At 43.2% G+C, this 17,836-nt stretch overlaps 1 protein-coding gene across 1 annotated transcript in view; it reads left to right on the top strand.

Moving 5' to 3' along the window:
* C6 (complement C6) overlaps positions 1-17,836 on the top strand; it is a 141,121-nt gene that overhangs the window by 90,767 nt on the left and 32,518 nt on the right. The window contains exon 13 of the mRNA XM_068250916.1: positions 13,804-13,915. Within this exon, the coding sequence (XP_068107017.1) occupies positions 13,804-13,915 (112 nt within the window). The remainder of the gene's footprint in view (positions 1-13,803; positions 13,916-17,836) is intronic.

Here is a 17,836-nt window from a genome sequence, read left to right as displayed (position 1 = left end):
TTTTGGCTGGCTGGCCTCGTAAGTCCTTTAAATGTCCAGAGGGTACACCTTAGGGCTGGAACCCACTAGAGTGATTTTGTGAGGTTTAGGGAGGTTTTCAGAATGCTAGCGATTTCCCTAAACACTCAGCTAATGTTAATGGATGGGCCAAATTCCACTGCAGCAATTGCATTTTCCAAAATCGCAAACGCAGGACATGCAGCATTTTTAGCGTTTAGTGTTAGCGTTTCTGCAATGTAAAGTATATAAACGCTGGCGTAATCGCTCGTCAAAACCTACACAGAGCGATTTTGCTAGCGTTTTAAAGGTGAACCTGAAGTGAAATGGATGAGATAAACAATTGTATTTATCCTACTACTCCTAAAAATGACTTTTTTAGATGTCCCAGGATTTTATTTTATATTTAAACATTTAGAAAGTAGATTGAATGTTTTGTTGTCTCTGCTCAGTGGCAGTCTATTAAGTGCCACTAAATGAAAATACATCTCTCTCCCTTTGCCCTCAAATATGTAGAAAAATTGATTCTGCCAGGAAAACTTTTATGACTGTAATTTGCTTATCAGTGATGTTTACTATGTTCATGACAAGGCAGAAGCTGTCACTTCCATCCTTAAAAATTAACTCTTTCAGGCAGCAAAATAAAACAAGTAAAAAAGCCTGGTTATTAATATGTTTAGTACTGTACATACTTATGTTTATCATCATGTCACATGTCACCTCGGGGACACTTTAAATTACACTGCACACTGTAAAAAAATTAGGATTAATTGAAAGGACCAATCAGAATTAAAGACGCTAATCGCTACACAATTGCTGGCAAAATGCTTACACTTTTTAAAATCACTACCAAAATCGCCAGAAAACGATCATGAAATCTCTTACAAGACGCTCATTAAAAACGCTAGCGATTGCGATTAGCGATAGCATTTTGTAGTGGGTTCCAGGCCTAAGAGGGGTTACAGAGGTGTATAAATAATGGAAAACCATCCTCTGAAGACAGAAACCTCCAGTGAGATGAGTGCTGGGAATGAGCAGCGAATACATCATCCAGAGATCATGAATAAAGATTATACTCATTACATCTGTTTCCTCTGCTTCCCCCATGTTTGGCTTGCCGCCCGTTCTCTTGTGTTTGGAAACAGATGAGCTCAGGGACAAGCTGCAGTCAGGGGAGTTAGTCATTTCAAGTGCACCTGTCATTTACAGCTAAACATAATAGTCTGATAGAGGATGCTGGGGAGATGAACAATGCACTCGGTACTTTCTGTGACTTGACTCAATATTCATGAGCATTCCCATATAAACATGTCCACCATATGTTGCCAGGACACATAGTTCTGTTACGTTTTGCGTGTCTTCCCTCTTGGCACCCTGGGGAGCTCGCAAGTTGCCTTTTGTAAATACGACTATTCATATTGTAGCATCCCAATCTGCAGCAGTGATATAGGCGTTTGATTTGATAAAAGTTTTTTTTCATTTATGTTCTAATAATGAAACTTTTTTTTTAAAGTGGACCTGAGTTATTGCATAGGACAGAAGAAAAACATTAATAATTGTACCCTTAGGCATTTAGAGAGTTTATCCTGTCTAATTCCCCCTCATTTGTGACTAATCATAACTGTAATTTGATCTCTCAGCTGTGTCAGCTAATTAATCTCTGCTGCGTCGGCAGAGAAGCTTATTTGTAAACACAGATGTTAACCCTATGTCTTCCTCCATGAAAGCAGGAGAAGACACACCACAGATTTATTGCAGGAATTGTATTGGCTGTAGCAAATAAATGTTTTTTCTTTAAAGGTTATCATGCTGTTGTTTATCTTTTAGAGCAGAAAGGAAGTTCTGAGTTCATGGCCGCTTTAGTTTAAAGCGGTATCGTCACCATAAAAATCAACTTTCAACAGCAACTGGTCTGAGTGTATTGAGTGATAAAGATGCTAATCCTGTATTCAAAACTTGCAAAACTTTTTCTGCTGTTATGGTTTGGAGTTATCACATACTTTAGGAGCACTGGCCCTAGTGCCAAACAGTGTCAAAGAGTTGAATGCTGGGAGTTCTTTTTATCTATAATATATTCCTCCTCTTCCATTTATTTCCCTTCCTAGCGGCTTATCAGAAACACCCTCTGATCACTTGTGTTTACAAGCAAGGCTGAGGTGACTCAGTGATTGGATGTTTAAATAAAAAAAAAGACAGTGCAGTTGTTAGTATACACCTCAGTGGGAGTGTCTGAAGACTCTGGGAGGAGGGCAGCTAATGAATACACAATGAGCAAGAGAAGGGAGGGGGGAAAACAAGAGTCGGGGAGGATATGATGTCAGCATTAGCTTGGCAAGATGGCCACTGCCTAGAATAGGATTTTCTGCTTTTCCTTTATAAAATTCACAGGAATCATTACGTGGATAGCACAATACATCTGTTATGTAAGTAGTAGTATTTATCTACTTATATATGTGTTTTTTATTTCTATATTAGCATGGGTGTCGCTTGTTCTTTAATGATTCAGTTCCATGAAACACAAATGAGTAAAGTTTCACCTTAGTTTCATGCAAAATTTTACATGTAAATAAATGCATGTGTGCAAAATGTGGCAAAAACGTTTCATTCAGCATTACATTTCCTCACTAAATACATTGCATCACAATCCAAAAAATTGTGAATGATCATGGAAAATCGCATACAGGAAATGCATTCAGAAACGCAGAGCACCGCCGCCCACTGTATTGTAAGTGGACGGCGATGCAGGAAGTGACGTCAGTGGAGCGCACGCTGGAATGCGGATAAGGTGAGCTAAGCGGGCAGGGTTTGGCAACAGGTAATCAGATATGCAAGGTACCGAATCAGAAAGCAGAGGGAGAGTCAGAAATGCAACAGGTCATAACAGATATCAAACAATGCCTAGACTTGGGTGTGAGGTCCGTGGTCTCTAAACCCTGGAACTAGTCTGGAGTATAACAGAATGGTAACACAGAGTCCCTAATCTTGGGTGTGAGGTCCGTGGTCTTGACACCCTGGAACTAGTCTGAAGTATAACAGAATGTTAACACAAGTCCCTAGTCTTGGGTGTGAGGTCCGTGGTCTCGTCACCCTGGAACTAGTCTGAAGTATAACAGAATGGTAATACAGAGCCCCTAGTCTTGGGTGTGAGGTCCATGGTCTCGACACCCTGGAACTAGTCTGAAGTATAACAGAATGGTAATACAGAGTCCCTAGTCTGGGTGTGAGGTCCGTGGTCTCGACACCCTGGAACTAGTCTGAGGTATAACAGAATGATAATACAGAGTCCCTAGTCTGGGAGTAAGGTCCGTGGTCTCGACACCCTGGAACTAGTCTGAGGTATAACAGAATGATAATACAATAACAAACAGAAGTAATCTGGCTCAGTGTGAATTCCCAGGTCCTCCTGGTTCAAACACACTGTTGGATCTGACTAAGGTCTGAGTGCTTCCACGTAAGTGTTCGCAACGGCAGAAAACCTGAAAGTGCCCAGCAGTGACTATATATAGAGCAGCGCTCTCTAGCGCCACCCCTATGTGATCAACCAATAGTCAGCTGCCTTGAGATCAGCTGACCTACCTGGTCAGCTGATCCCTCTCCGTTTGGCATAAAGCGCGCGCGCGTATTCCTCAGCCTATGTGAACTAACAGACCCAGCCACACCAGACGCATGCTGCTGCGGAGAAACCGCTGCGCTGAACGCATGCTGCTGCGGACAAACCGCCGCGCTGGACGCGGAATCAGCCGCCTTGTCGGCAGTACACGCGGCGGCTTTTCCGCGTTCTCTTACACTTTTTTGACACCTTTTCAATTGCAGAGTTCTGAAATGGTATTTTAAACAGAGGATTAAAAATTATCTCTGAGGAGAAAACACAGGAGAAAAAGTTAATTGCATATGAGTCAATGGGTTTATTTTAATATAAAACACAATTTATTGGAATTTACTGAAATGAAAGTCAGGAAGGAGAAGATTGGAAACTCAACATCAATCCTGCATCAAAATTTCAGGATATAATGAAAATGCTTTCTAATAATAATAACCAGCTTGGATTTAAAAAGGAACTGTATTGAAAATAACATAACAAATACAATTGCTATTGTTTTACAATATTCATTTATAGATTATTTACTCAGTGATTGCCCATTGTAAAATCTTTCCTCTCCCTGATTTACATTCTGAAATGTATCACTGGTGGTGACATCTTTAGCCCTGCCAGGTGATCTGTGTGGGACTGTTCATTTACTGAGAGTTCTTTGCACAGATGGAAATATCGCTTGCTTGGCAGTGGAAAAAAGCCGTTATTTCCCACAATGCAGCAAGGTTCACAGACAGCAAACTGTCAGGACCATGGTCATGACATCACACTGTGGGAGGGGGTTACACCAGAATATCAGCCATACAGAGCCCCCTGATGATCTATTCGAGAAAAGATAAAGATTTCTCATGGGAAAGGGGGTATCAGCTACTGATTGGAATGAAGTTCAATCCTTGGTTAAAGATTCTCTTTAAAGGGGAACTGAAGAGAGAGCTATATGGAGGCTGTCATGTTTATTTCCTTTTAAGATAGATGAACGTAACACAGTCAAATATACTGTGAAAATAATGTAATAAAAAAGTGCTTCATTTTTACAATAATTATGTATAAATGATTTAGTCAGTGTTTGCTCATTGTAAAATATTTCCTCTCCCAGATTTACATTCTGACATTTATTACATGGTGACATTTGTACTGTGGGCAGGTTATGTAGCTGCTCATAGCTGTTTTGGCTGTTACAGACAGCTGTAAACAGCCATTTTGTAATGATCGCTGCTGCAGCAGCTATTGCTGAAAGTAGTAGTGCTGCAGCTCAGGCAGTTCTGATCTATTTCCATGCAAGCTGCATAGCTTTGTCTGTCTTTCCCTGCTGTCAGCTTGTGACTGATTATCATTCACCTGTGTGGGAATCTGCATGTCTGCTCCCATTGGATGACCTCAGTATAAAGATCTGCTTCCTGCAGGGTTTCCTTGGGTTTTCATAGCTTCAGCTTAAGCCTGCCTTGCTGTCGCTTTAGCCCCCGATCGTGTTTCTTGTTATAAAGATACTTTGCTGGTCTTTGCATCATATATTGGTTCATTGCCAATATATATGCATACCAGCACGTTTATTATTTTCCTTGTATTTGTGTTACGTTGATACATCAGTGTCGCTGATGTATACGTACACGAACTGTTTATATCCTGTGTGCAGTTAGTCAGCTTTCCAGCACGTTTTGGTAGGTTGCGCGTACCGTGACCACCCGTGCTGAGGTAGTTACCCTGCTCCTGGTTCTGTTTGTGGATTGCGTTCATCTCTGCGAAGAGATAACGAATCCTTCTGAATCCTGTTCTGTTACTGTTTGTGGATTGCGTTCATCTCTGCGAAGAGATAACGAATCCTTCTGAATCCTGTTCTGTTACCGTTTGTGGATTGCGTTCATCTCTGCGAAGAGATAGCGAATCCTTCTGAGTCCTGTTCCCTGTGTTACTCCATTCCTAGTCAGCGTTCCTGCTTATGTCATATATCGGTTCATTGCCGATATATACATATGTTAGTCAGACGTTACAAATAGTTTCATTGATAGCTGTAATTGTAATACGCTAGGAAAACATACTTATTGTATATTTGACTGTGTTACGTTCATCTATCTTAATCCTGCTATTTTCTGACTGTCCTGTCCTGTCTTTGTGAGGCACGCCATCGCCGCATCGCATTGGCTGCCTCATTCCAGTCTGTCTGGTTTTGGACGCTTGCTGTCGCTAAGTAGCCGCTAGCTAGCAAGCGTTCATTCTGTCTACCTGTCCTGATCTCCTCAGTTCTGGTTTATGCGCTCAGCGCTACTTTGCGCTGAGACGTTATAACGAAAGCCTTGTTTGTGGCTGTCAGATCTGCACCGGCTCTGTGCGCCACAATCTCCTATTGGAGTCAGTCCTCCCCTCCACTATACTAGGGATAGCCTGTTTCCTTGTGCTAGTGTGTGTACCTCCTCCACGCCAGCTCATGCGTTGCATGCTGACTGTGGAGAATACACCACCAAGCCTTACATTATGAAAACCCCATTACCAATCCCCATTGTGGGGGGGATTTCCAGAAAGTATGACACTGTTAATTATGGTTCCTGTTCCTTTAAGAAATTTGAAGAACTTAGCTCTGAAACAGAAAATGAGTTTTTCTCTGAATGTGCCAGGTTCCTGGCCAATCCTGATCTCCAAGCGACTCCTGTTTCAACCTGGGCACTCCAACTAAGTTATATTTTGTTTAAAGGGGAATTATTCCAGTGGGCATTTGATGTTCTCAATCATTCCGATTTGAAAGAGAGACCGCTGGAATTTCTAGCGTTTGTGATCCATAACTGGTTGCGCATAGATCCATTGCCTTTTCCTCTTAATGAACTCCTGGCAGCAGGTCAATCAGCTACTCCTTCAATTGTTTGCAAAAATGTTCAGCAAGCAGAAAGTGTTACTGATAATTTTCCTGCAGCCTTGAATAAATCACCAAGAACAGCAGGGAAAACAGCAGGGTCTAAGGCCAAACGCAAACGTTCTAAGAAACGTGTCCGATCTGCAGAGTCGTTATCCTTAGCGACTGAGACCTATAATGAGATTCTGCCATTAACAGATAATGAAATGCAATTGTCTTTCAGGGGAGTTAAATGGACTTATGAAACTACTAATGAACTTTCCTCCCTGGCTAGGGAAAATAAAGATTTTTGTTTAAAAGAATTATCTGAGTATGATTATGAGGAGATATTACAGAGTATTGAACAAATCAACTTATTTGTAAAGCAAGGAAAGTTTGCATACACTACAGTTCAGCACTTGCTACAGGTATTGGAGATTCTTAAGAATAAGGAATCTGCCAATCACCTGCTAATTAACCCAATATATGTCCCTGCTACAATCATATCTGCAAACCATGATCTGCCTGTTAAGTATGCTTGGAATCCTCCATTTGAGAAAGGAGAGATGGAAGCTCTGGTCAATGAATGGAAGAATGATTCAAGTTCATTTTGTCAATTTTACAGTGCAAAAAGTGAATTGGTATTGAATGCATGCATTAAGTCTGCCTATAACCTAATAAAAACTGGTGTGTGTGAGTATGACTTTGTGGCTCCATTGATTGATGTGTGGGAACTGATTTTGGATGATTTTTTTGTGACTCCGAATTCGCAAATTTGGCGTTCTGACCCGCCTGCTTCAGCACCTTTGGCTGATTCAGCAGGTGATTCGGAGCTCTTTTTGTGTGAAATTGAAGTTCCTGCAATTCCACCCTGTACCATGGATAACTCAGTGTTACTTACCAGTAAAACAGAAGCCACTGATGCATTCTTAACCTTGCCCTGCGCAAATTTCTCAGCAGAGAATCCAGAGGTCCTGCTGACTTCCGACTCCAGCCTAGCCAGTACTCATGACTCTTTGTTCAGTGAAACAGACACCAGAAAAATCTTGCCTGTCTCTGCAAACACTTCTGCAGAAATTACCTGTGTTAATAAAGTTCAACTCCTGTCTGATCCAGCAGCTGCCAATAGATGCACTACATCAGTTTCCGAGTCCCAGCAATCCTGTCTAGAATCCTCAGAACCCCAGCATCTGAATTTTCCAATTTTACAAATGAATGGTGATTCAGATGCGCAAACATTGTGTCTTGATCTTCCTGTTTCTACACCTCGCTCTAGTTTCGTGAATAGCTCAGAGCATCTGCTCTGTGAACCTGAAATCGCAGAATTATTACCTTGTTCAGAAAATGTTCCAATAAATTTGCCCTGTACCATGAATTGTGCAGTAGATCTCTCCAATGAAACTCAGGTCACAGAATCATTATGCTGTCCAGCAGGTGCTTCCATGGTTTTGCCCTGCAATATGGACTGTTCAGTGATCCTGTCCAGTGAAGCTGTGGTCGCAGAGTCTTATGCTTCACCCAGTACTTTGGATATTTCAAACCCTCTAGCAGAAGGGTCTGAGGCACTGCTTACCTCAGTTGGTGTTGCAGTAATATTCACTTGTCTAGCAGCTGTTTTGGAATTACAGTCTGCTCTAATAAAACTTGGTGAATTTCTGCCCAGCAAAGCAGAAGCCATTGAAATATTGTCCTCGTCAGCAATTGTGTTAGATACCTTGCCCTGTACACAGTCTGATTTAACCAATGTTGAGTCCCTCTCCAGTGTTGTAACAGCCGAGGAACTCCAGCCCTGTCCTCTGAATGTTTCAGAAGTCTTGCCCTGTAACATGGATAATTATGATTCTCTGGTCAAAATAATAGAAATCTCAGAATTTCAGTCCGGTCTGATGAGTGTTCCTGAAACCCAGCCCTGTATCCTGAAAGATTCTGGTTCTCTGGCCGCTGTGGCAGAGGTTCCAGAGTCCCCTTCCTGTCCAGGGAATTCCTCAGTTTTGCCTAGTCCAGTGGGGGCTGCTGCAATACTGACTTGTTCTGCAGCGCCTCATGAGCTCCAATCCAGTGTATTAAATGAGTCTCTGTCCAGTCCAGAGGTAGTTGTGGAGTCCCTATCTGGTTCAGTGCATACATCAGAAGATTTGTCCTGTCTTGTTAGTGCCCCTGAATCTGATTTGTTACTGACTTTGCTGGAATCAGCGACATCTAAGTCTGATCCAGCATTCTCGTGTAAAAGTCCAGTAGTTGCGAAGTTTAGCCATGATGATTTTTTTTTGGCCAGTCCTGGTTTTGGTCCTGTCTTGGCTGACCCTGAGGCTCACAGTTCCTTGACATGCCCAGATGTTTCTCTTGTGCCGGTGTGCCCAGATGTTCTTTGTGTGCCAGAATGCCCAAGTGTGTCTAAGGTGTTAGCGTGCTCTGATGCTTCCTTAGTGGGAACACGTTCTGATGTTGCCAGTCTGCCTGCATGCCCAGAGATGGTTCTGGTCCCTGAAAGCCCTGATATTGATGTTTGTCCTTGTGGCCCTGACTCGGGAATTGCCCTAGGTTCCATAGGGGTTCTTGATAGTTCTCCATGTGAGCCTAAGGGGCATTCTGACCTATGGGGATCTCTTTGGAGCTTCAAGGTGTTCTGGGAGGTCTCTGAGAAAACTTGTCCTGGTGCCTTGGACTGGTTCAACAGTGGGTTTTGTGTTGGTAAAGACAGTACCGGTGGGCATTGCAAAGGCTTTGTCGTTTCTGAACGGTTCCTGGAAGGCGGTGGGTATCGCTCAGGGAATTTCGGAGGGCTTTCTTCTGGAAATCATGGTTCTGATGGGTGTCACACTGGGGCTTGTAGTACTGATGGGCATGGTTCTGTAGGTTCTGGTTCTGATGGGTCCAGTCTTGTGGGGACTGATTCTGGAATTCGGTCTTGCTGGGCTGTCCCGGTCATCATGAATTATCAGTCAGACTGTTTTGTTGGGAATTTCAGTTTTGAAAAGCGTCTGGAATCCGCTTTTAAGGGCGGGGGTACTGTAATGATCGCTGCTGCAGCAGCTATTGCTGAAAGTAGTAGTGCTGCAGCTCAGGCAGTTCTGATCTATTTCCATGCAAGCTGCATAGCTTTGTCTGTCTTTCCCTGCTGTCAGCTTGTGACTGATTATCATTCACCTGTGTGGGAATCTGCATGTCTGCTCCCATTGGATGACCTCAGTATAAAGATCTGCTTCCTGCAGGGTTTCCTTGGGTTTTCATAGCTTCAGCTTAAGCCTGCCTTGCTGTCGCTTTAGCCCCCGATCGTGTTTCTTGTTATAAAGATACTTTGCTGGTCTTTGCATCATATATTGGTTCATTGCCAATATATATGCATACCAGCACGTTTATTATTTTCCTTGTATTTGTGTTACGTTGATACATCAGTGTCGCTGATGTATGCGTACACGAACTGTTTATATCCTGTGTGCAGTTAGTCAGCTTTCCAGCACGTTTTGGTAGGTTGCGCGTACCGTGACCACCCGTGCTGAGGTAGTTACCCTGCTCCTGGTTCTGTTTGTGGATTGCGTTCATCTCTGCGAAGAGATAACGAATCCTTCTGAATCCTGTTCTGTTACTGTTTGTGGATTGCGTTCATCTCTGCGAAGAGATAACGAATCCTTCTGAATCCTGTTCTGTTACCGTTTGTGGATTGCGTTCATCTCTGCGAAGAGATAGCGAATCCTTCTGAGTCCTGTTCCCTGTGTTACTCCATTCCTAGTCAGCGTTCCTGCTTATGTCATATATCGGTTCATTGCCGATATATACATATGTTAGTCAGACGTTACAAATAGTTTCATTGATAGCTGTAATTGTAATACGCTAGGAAAACATACTTATTGTATATTTATCTGTGTTACGTTCATCTATCTTAATCCTGCTATTTTCTGACTGTCCTGTCCTGTCTTTGTGAGGCACGCCATCGCCGCATCGCATTGGCTGCCTCATTCCAGTCTGTCTGGTTTTGGATGCTTGCTGTCGCTAAGTAGCCGCTAGCTAGCAAGCGTTCATTCTGTCTACCTGTCCTGATCTCCTCAGTTCTGGTTTATGCGCTCAGCGCTACTTTGCGCTGAGACGTTATAACGAAAGCATTGTTTGTGGCTGTCAGATCTGCACCGGCTCTGTGCGCCACAATCTCCTATTGGAGTCAGTCCTCCCCTCCACTATACTAGGGATAGCCTGTTTCCTTGTGCTAGTGTGTGTACCTCCTCCACGCCAGCTCATGCGTTGCATGCTGACTGTGGAGAATACACCACCAAGCCTTACATTTTTCCTGTCTGTGAACATTGTTACATTGTGGCAGTTTGCCCAGAGTACCGTGGTACCAGAGTTTCTTGTGGGAGGGGTTTCATCACAAAATCAGTCATACAGCGCCCCCTGATGGTCTGTTTGTGAAATGCAATAGATTTCTCATGTAAAAGGGGGTATCAGCTACTGATTGGGATAAAGTTCAATTCTTGGTCGGAGTTTCTCTTTAAGCAATACCAGTTGCCTGGTAGCACTGCTGATCCTCTGCCTCTAATACTATTAACCATAGCCCCTGAACAAGCATGCAGCAGATCAGGTGTTTCAGTGGCTCAGACTTTAAAGTCAGATCTGACAAGACTAGCTGCATGCTTGTTTCTGGTTTTATTCAGATACTACTGCAGAGAAATAGACCAGCAGGGCTGCCAGGCAACTGGTATTGATTAAAAGGAAATAAATATGGCAGCCTCCGTATACCTCTTACTTCAGTTCCCCTTTAAGCTTGACCTCAATGGAAGCAGTATTTGGGAAGGATTTTTTTTTGCCCTTCTAGGGCCATTTGGTCCAAGCCTTGTAAGGGTTTTTTTCGGCTTTCTCTGGATCAACTGAGATATGTGAGGGTTCAGGCTAATGTTGTACCATATCTTGAACTCTATGGACGCATGTCTTTTTTGGTGGCTGAAATGGCGTAATGGTGGCTGGATGGTGTAATGGTGGCTGGATGATGTAAAGGTGGCTGGATGGTGTAATGGTGGCTGGATGGTGTAATGGTGGCTGGATGGTGTAATGGTGGCTGGATGGTGTAAAGGTGGCTGGATGGTGTAATGGTGGCTGGATGGTGTAATGGTGGCTGGATGGTGTAAAGGTGGCCGGATGGTGTAATGGTGGCTGGATGGTGTAATGGTGGCTGGATGGTGTAATGGTGCTGGATGGTGTAATGGTGGCTGGATGGTGTAATGGTGGCTATATGGTGTAATGGTGGCTGGATGGTGTAATGGTGGCTAGATGGTGTAATGGTGGCTGGATGGTGTAATGGTGGCTGGATGGTGTAATGGTGGCTGGATGGTGTAATGGTGGCTGGATGGTGTAATGGTGGCTGGATGGTGTAATGGTGGCTGGATGGTGTAATGGTGGCTGGATGGTGTAATGGTGGCTGGATGGTGTAATGGTGGCTAGATGGTGTAATGGTAGCTGGATGGTGTAATGGTGGCTGGATGGTGTAATGGTGGCTGGATGGTGTAATGGTGGCTGGATGGTGTAATGGTGGCTGGATGGTGTAATGGTGGCTGGATGGTGTAAAGGTGGCTGGATGGTGTAATGGTGGCTGGAGGGTGTAATGGTGGCTGGATGGTGTAAAGGTGGCTGGATGGTGTAACGGTTAAGGGCTCTGCCTCTGACACAGGAGACCAGGGTTTGAATCTCGGCTCTGCCTGTTCAGTAAGCCAGCACCTATTCAGTAGGAGACCTTTGGCAAGTCTCCCTAACACTGCTACTGCCTATAGAGCACACCCTAGTGGCTGCTGCTCTGGTGCCTTGAGTCCGCCAGGAGAAAAGTGTGATATACAGTAAATGTTATTTGTCTTGTCTGTCTCTTTTCCACAAGACTCGGCAGAGTGCACACATATTTTAAATAGACTTCAAGCTGAAGTTTATTGAAATCTGTGGGCAGTGTGTGGAGGGATCCTCTATAATAAAACCCTAACGACTCGGCGTCCTATGTCCCTGTGTGTGTCCCATTTACGCTCTGCGCATGTGCAGGGACGCAGAGACACTGAGGGAGAGTGATGCGCGGCAAGGGATGATGGGCGAAGGGGCGAACAGGCCGCCGGGCGTGCGCGGGTGGGCGTGCGCGGCGGGCGGGCGCGCGGAAATGTGCGTGCATGGCGGGCGCATGCGCAGTGACAGACCTAGCCCATTTTGGGCTTAGGTCCACTAGTTTAGTAATGATCTGAGAGGGATCTATCTGCTGGCCACATCGACAAGTGTATGGCCAGATTAAAGTGGACCTGAACTCTTGCACAGGACAAAAGGAATACAGAGAGAAATGCACCCTGTATGTGTTTAGAGAGGTTAACCTGTCTAATTCCCCCTCATTTGTGTATAATCACAAGTTGTAATCTGATCTCTCACCTATGTCACATGACTGCCACGGCAGAGATGGAAGATAAGCCCATTTTAAAGCACAGGCTGTTAACAATATGGGCTTCATTCACAGAAGAGTGCTAACTGTTAGCACGGTCGTTTTCACGCAAATGTTCGCACTGCGCGCGATCGCGAATTTTCACGCGAAACGATAACGTTTCACGCGCAAACGTGAATTTTCGCGCGAAAACGCTATCGATTTCGCGGTAAAATTTGCGTTTGCACGCGAAACCATTATCGTTTCGCGCGAAAATTCGCGATCGCGCACAATGCGAAAATTCGCGTGAAAACGACCGTGCTAACAGTTAGCACTCTTTTGTGAATCAAGCCCTATGTCTGCTGCCATAAATGCAGGAACTAGACATATTGCAGATTTATTGCAGGATTTGTATCACCTGTAACAAATAAATGTTTTTTGTTTAAAGGTTATTGTGCTGCTGTGTAGCTTTTAGAGCAGAGAGGACTTTTGAGTTCAGGTCTGCTTTAAAAGTATCCTTTGGTTCACAAATAAGCTAAACAATATTGACAGCATATCATCATGGGGTTGTAGTGAATAGCACTCTCTCCTTGCAGTGCTGGGTCCCCAGTTCAAATCCCAGCAAGGGCACTATCTGCAAGGAGTTTGTATGTTCTCCCCGTGTCTAGGTGGGTTTCCTCCAGGCACTCCAGTTTCCTCCCACACCCCAAAAAACATACAGATAAGTTAATTGACTTCGCCTTAAATTGGCCCTAGACTACATTACACGATACATACATGACTATGGTATGAGTTAGATTGTGAGCTCCTCTGAGGGACAGTTATTTACATGACTATGTACGCTTTAAACTTCTCTGTAAGATATCAGCACTATGTAAATATTAATACATATCTATAACGTTTCATTATTAAACACAGTTGCTACAGTTCCTCAATATTTTTATGCACAAGCAGAACTTATTTGTGTTTTCAGATCTGTCACTGACATGTATACATGTTTTTTTATTATTATTAATCCAGAGGAGCTGTGTGTATAGATGATGATGAGGACAGTAAGGAAGGTGGTAAAGAAGTTCTTAAGCCGGATACCGGATGTGCCAAACCAGAACCCCCAGAACACGGACTACTGGCGGTAAGAACTTACAACAAGTTTTCTTGCAAACTGTGAGCAAAAAGTTCTGCCAGGTTGACTCCAACACACCCAAGCACCCAAAGCCAGATTTATACTTTTTGTTCCCCTTTGGCCAGGTATGTTGTGTCTCACCTTTCTTGTACAGCAGTGCCCCTCCCACGCCATGTGCTGCCGCCTCTTCCATGTGTATCATCCATGTACAGCAGTGCCCTTCCCATTCCATGTGCAGCCTCCTCTTCCATGTGTATCATCCATGTTCAGCAGCACCCCTCCCATTCCATGTGCAGCCCCCTCTTCCATGTGTATCATCCATATACAGCAGCACCCCTCCCATTCCATGTGCAGCCCCCTCTTCCATGTGTATCATCCATATACAGCAGCACCCCTCCCATTCCATGTGCAGCCCCCTCTTCCATGTGTGTCATGCATTTACTGCAGCCCTTCTCTTCATGAATAGCTCCCTTGAGCAGCAGTTTCATTTTCCATGTGTTGCTCCCCATTTTCACCCTCCTCTTTCATATGTAGCAACCTCTCTTTCATATCCAGGTGCCCCTTGAGCTGCAGCCGCCCAAGGCTTTTGTGGCCTTTTCAGAAATCCGGCCCTTGAAGCGCCCTTACAAAAAAAATAAAAAATAAAATGTTGAGTGTTCCCAACTTACGCCCTCCAGGGTGGGTTGTGTTCAAGGTAACAGTATGTAATTCAACTTTTGCATAATTTAAATTATAAATCTATGTAAAATAATTGAAGATGTCATACTTGGGTTCCAAGTGTATACCTTTGACTATGCTGACATCCCACAGAAGCGAATGATCCATATACTGTATTGTGTGAGGATATTCCCTTTAACAAGCACCACTGTCATATAAATCATCCAGAAAATGATTTAGACCAGTCCAATACAATTACATTCAAAATATTGCAAAAATGTATTTATATCCAAATAGGAAAAATTCAAACCTTAAAAACAATTAAAAACAGTACAAGGACCGTGGCCCATACCAACCAGAGTAACGGGTAATATATATTATATTAAGCAAGGAACAACTTCTCCAGCAGGGGCGAATGATAGGAACTTATTTTGAGACCGGTTGGACAAATGTTTGTAGAGGACTAAATCAGAATCAATTTATGATAAGGTAAGCTACAGCTGATTATTATTTCTGCTGACTGGATGATGCGCTGCGTCTCCGGCGGGACTTGTACGCGTAAGGCAGCTTCCGTTCCGGCGTCTTCTGAGGGCCTCCCCGGCAGCCCTCCGACATCTTCTGGGGGCATCCCCGGCATCCCTCCAGCAGTGGCAGGCGCGCGCAGACCCTCCAGTCAGACACGCGTGCAGCAGAGAAGCCTTTATAGGCTGAGAAGGCGTTTCTGACGGAGGGGCTATCATCCTGGGGGCGGGATCTTGTGATGACTTCTGGGTATATTAGGCCAAGTGAGTCAGTTGCTCACTGGCCTTGATACTATCAGTTTTCTGATTCTAGGTCTAGCTAGCGATTTTGAGCTACATTGATATATTGCGTAGACACACAATATATATATATATGTACTCCAGTTAGTCAGTCTTTTGTTATTTTCTTACTTATTGTAATATTATATATTAGTAACATCTTATTGTATATTATCTGTGTACCGACTTTTGCCTACCTCTCGACCTCGCTTTTGTCTTATCCTCCTGTACCTCTGCCATCTGATACATGTGTTTGACTCGGCCTGTCCCTGACTTCGATTTTGCCTGTTCCTTACAATACGACTGACATCTGACTCATGTGCATGACCCCGTCTGTTATTTGACTACGATATTGCCTAACTACCCTGTACCTCGATACATCTGACTTCGTGCATGACTACGGCCTGTATCTGACTATGCTTATTTTCTACTGTTGCGTATTATTACCAGTTACGCTACTTCATCACGTATCAGCGTGATAAAGAGCTGAACCAGGCATAGATGAAGTCATGATGGATTCGATGATCACAGTGTAGAACTACACCATTCGTTTTTATGGTAGGCCAAACTTTTTCAGCTGCCGTAGGTGGTACATCTTCTGTTGCGCTTTCCTGATCATAGTAACAATATTGTTGTCCCATTTTAGGTTGTTGGAGATTGTGGACTCAAGAAATGTAAATGGCTCTACTGTAGATCCATTTATGGTTAGGGGACGGTGCTGAGGAAAAGTTTTCCTAAAGTCTATCATCTCCATGGTCTTCAGAGCATTACGTTCCAAGTTGGTAGTGCTGCACCAGGAGGAGAGCTGTCCCACTACATGCCTGTATGCAGACTCATCCCCATTTTGTATGAGACCAACTACTGTTGTGTCATCTGCAAACTTCAGAATCTTCATGGATAGATCTGACATAAATGTCAGAATCTCTGCAGGCTAGGCAGTAACCAAGCAGCTTGGGGTGACCTAAAACCTCAAAGAGAGTATAGGGGACTAAAAGAGAATGAAAAGCCCTCCTACTAAAAAGCAATGCTCAGTTTGGTTTGCCTTTTTGAAACAGAAGGAATTAACAATAATTCAGCTTTAAGTGAACATCTGTGGCTACCCATAATGCACCACTACTGAATATGCAAATTATCTCTTTACGCCCCTGAAAGCCAGGCTAGCATCCACAACCGCTGGTGTATAGCTAGCCTATAGCTTTACGTTTTATAGAGCCACATCAACCCCACATGCAGACAGGCTGTTTCAGACTTTTGGTCTTCATCAGTGCATGGCAGGGATTGCTATGGCTCTATGGGATAGGGCTTGGACCAGTACAACACAGTAACTAAGCAGCTTGGGGTAACCCAAAACCACAAGGAGAGTATTGTAAATTCCTTCTTTTTAAGGAGGGAAACCAAAGTAAGCATTGCTTTTTAGTAGGAGGGCTTTTCAGTCCCTTTTAGTCCGCTAAACACTATGCTAAATCTTAACCACTTCACAGCTCCAGTACAGTATATCTACTCCCCTGCAGACTTCATCTAACCGCCCAGGGGAGTAAATATACGTACTCACGCTGCTACCACTGCTGAAAGCGCTCCCGCTTATTTGTGCACTCGTTCATGTTGCCATCTGCCCGCCAGGAGATCAATGAATGAGAAAGCAATTCCTAATCATTGATCTAAGTCCCCGTACCAATTATCGGCACCTTTTATGAGAAGCTGCACGATCATTCTAATAAATAAAAGTTTCCCATCTTCAGTACACTTCCTGTAAGCATACATATTTCGCTTACAGGACATATAACAAAAAAAAAGACTGAGGCCATCTTTTGGCCAAATAGTAAAACTACATCTAAAAGTACTTTTTTTAAATGCAAAGACCTGTTTTTACATTTTAAATTAACCCCTTACCTCCCACACTCCCCAATAGTTACCAACATTTATTTTTTTTGTAAAAAAATACAATGAAATAAATTTACAATTATAAAAAATGCATTAATAGTTTTCTTAGGGACTGAACTTTTTTAATATGTATGTCAAGACGGTATAATACTGTTACTTTATAAATTATGGGCTTTTTATTAATGATGGATGCAAAACTGAAAAAAAATGCATCTTTATTTCCTAATAAAATATTGGCACCAGACATTGTGATAGGGACATCATTTAAATGGTGTATTAACCGGGACATATGGGCACATTAATTACGTGGATTTTAATTACGGTAGCATGCATTATTTAAAAATTATAATGGCCGAAAACTGAAAAATAAGGATTTTTTTCCAATTTTTTTCTTATTTTTCCATTAAAAAACATTTAAAATAAAAAAATTCTTGGCATAATGTACCACCCAAAGTAAGCCTAATTAGTAATAAAAAAAAGACATTTAACACATTTCATTCTGATAAGTAGAGATAAAGTTATTGGCAAATGAATGGAAGGAGCTGAAAGGTGAAAATTGCTTGGATGCTGAAGGGGTAAAACCCCTCAGTTG

The sequence above is a fragment of the Hyperolius riggenbachi genome, chromosome 1 (genome assembly GCF_040937935.1).
Source record: "Hyperolius riggenbachi isolate aHypRig1 chromosome 1, aHypRig1.pri, whole genome shotgun sequence".
NCBI classification, from domain to species: Eukaryota; Metazoa; Chordata; class Amphibia; order Anura; family Hyperoliidae; genus Hyperolius; species Hyperolius riggenbachi.
This window is presented reverse-complemented; position numbering and strand designations above follow the sequence as displayed.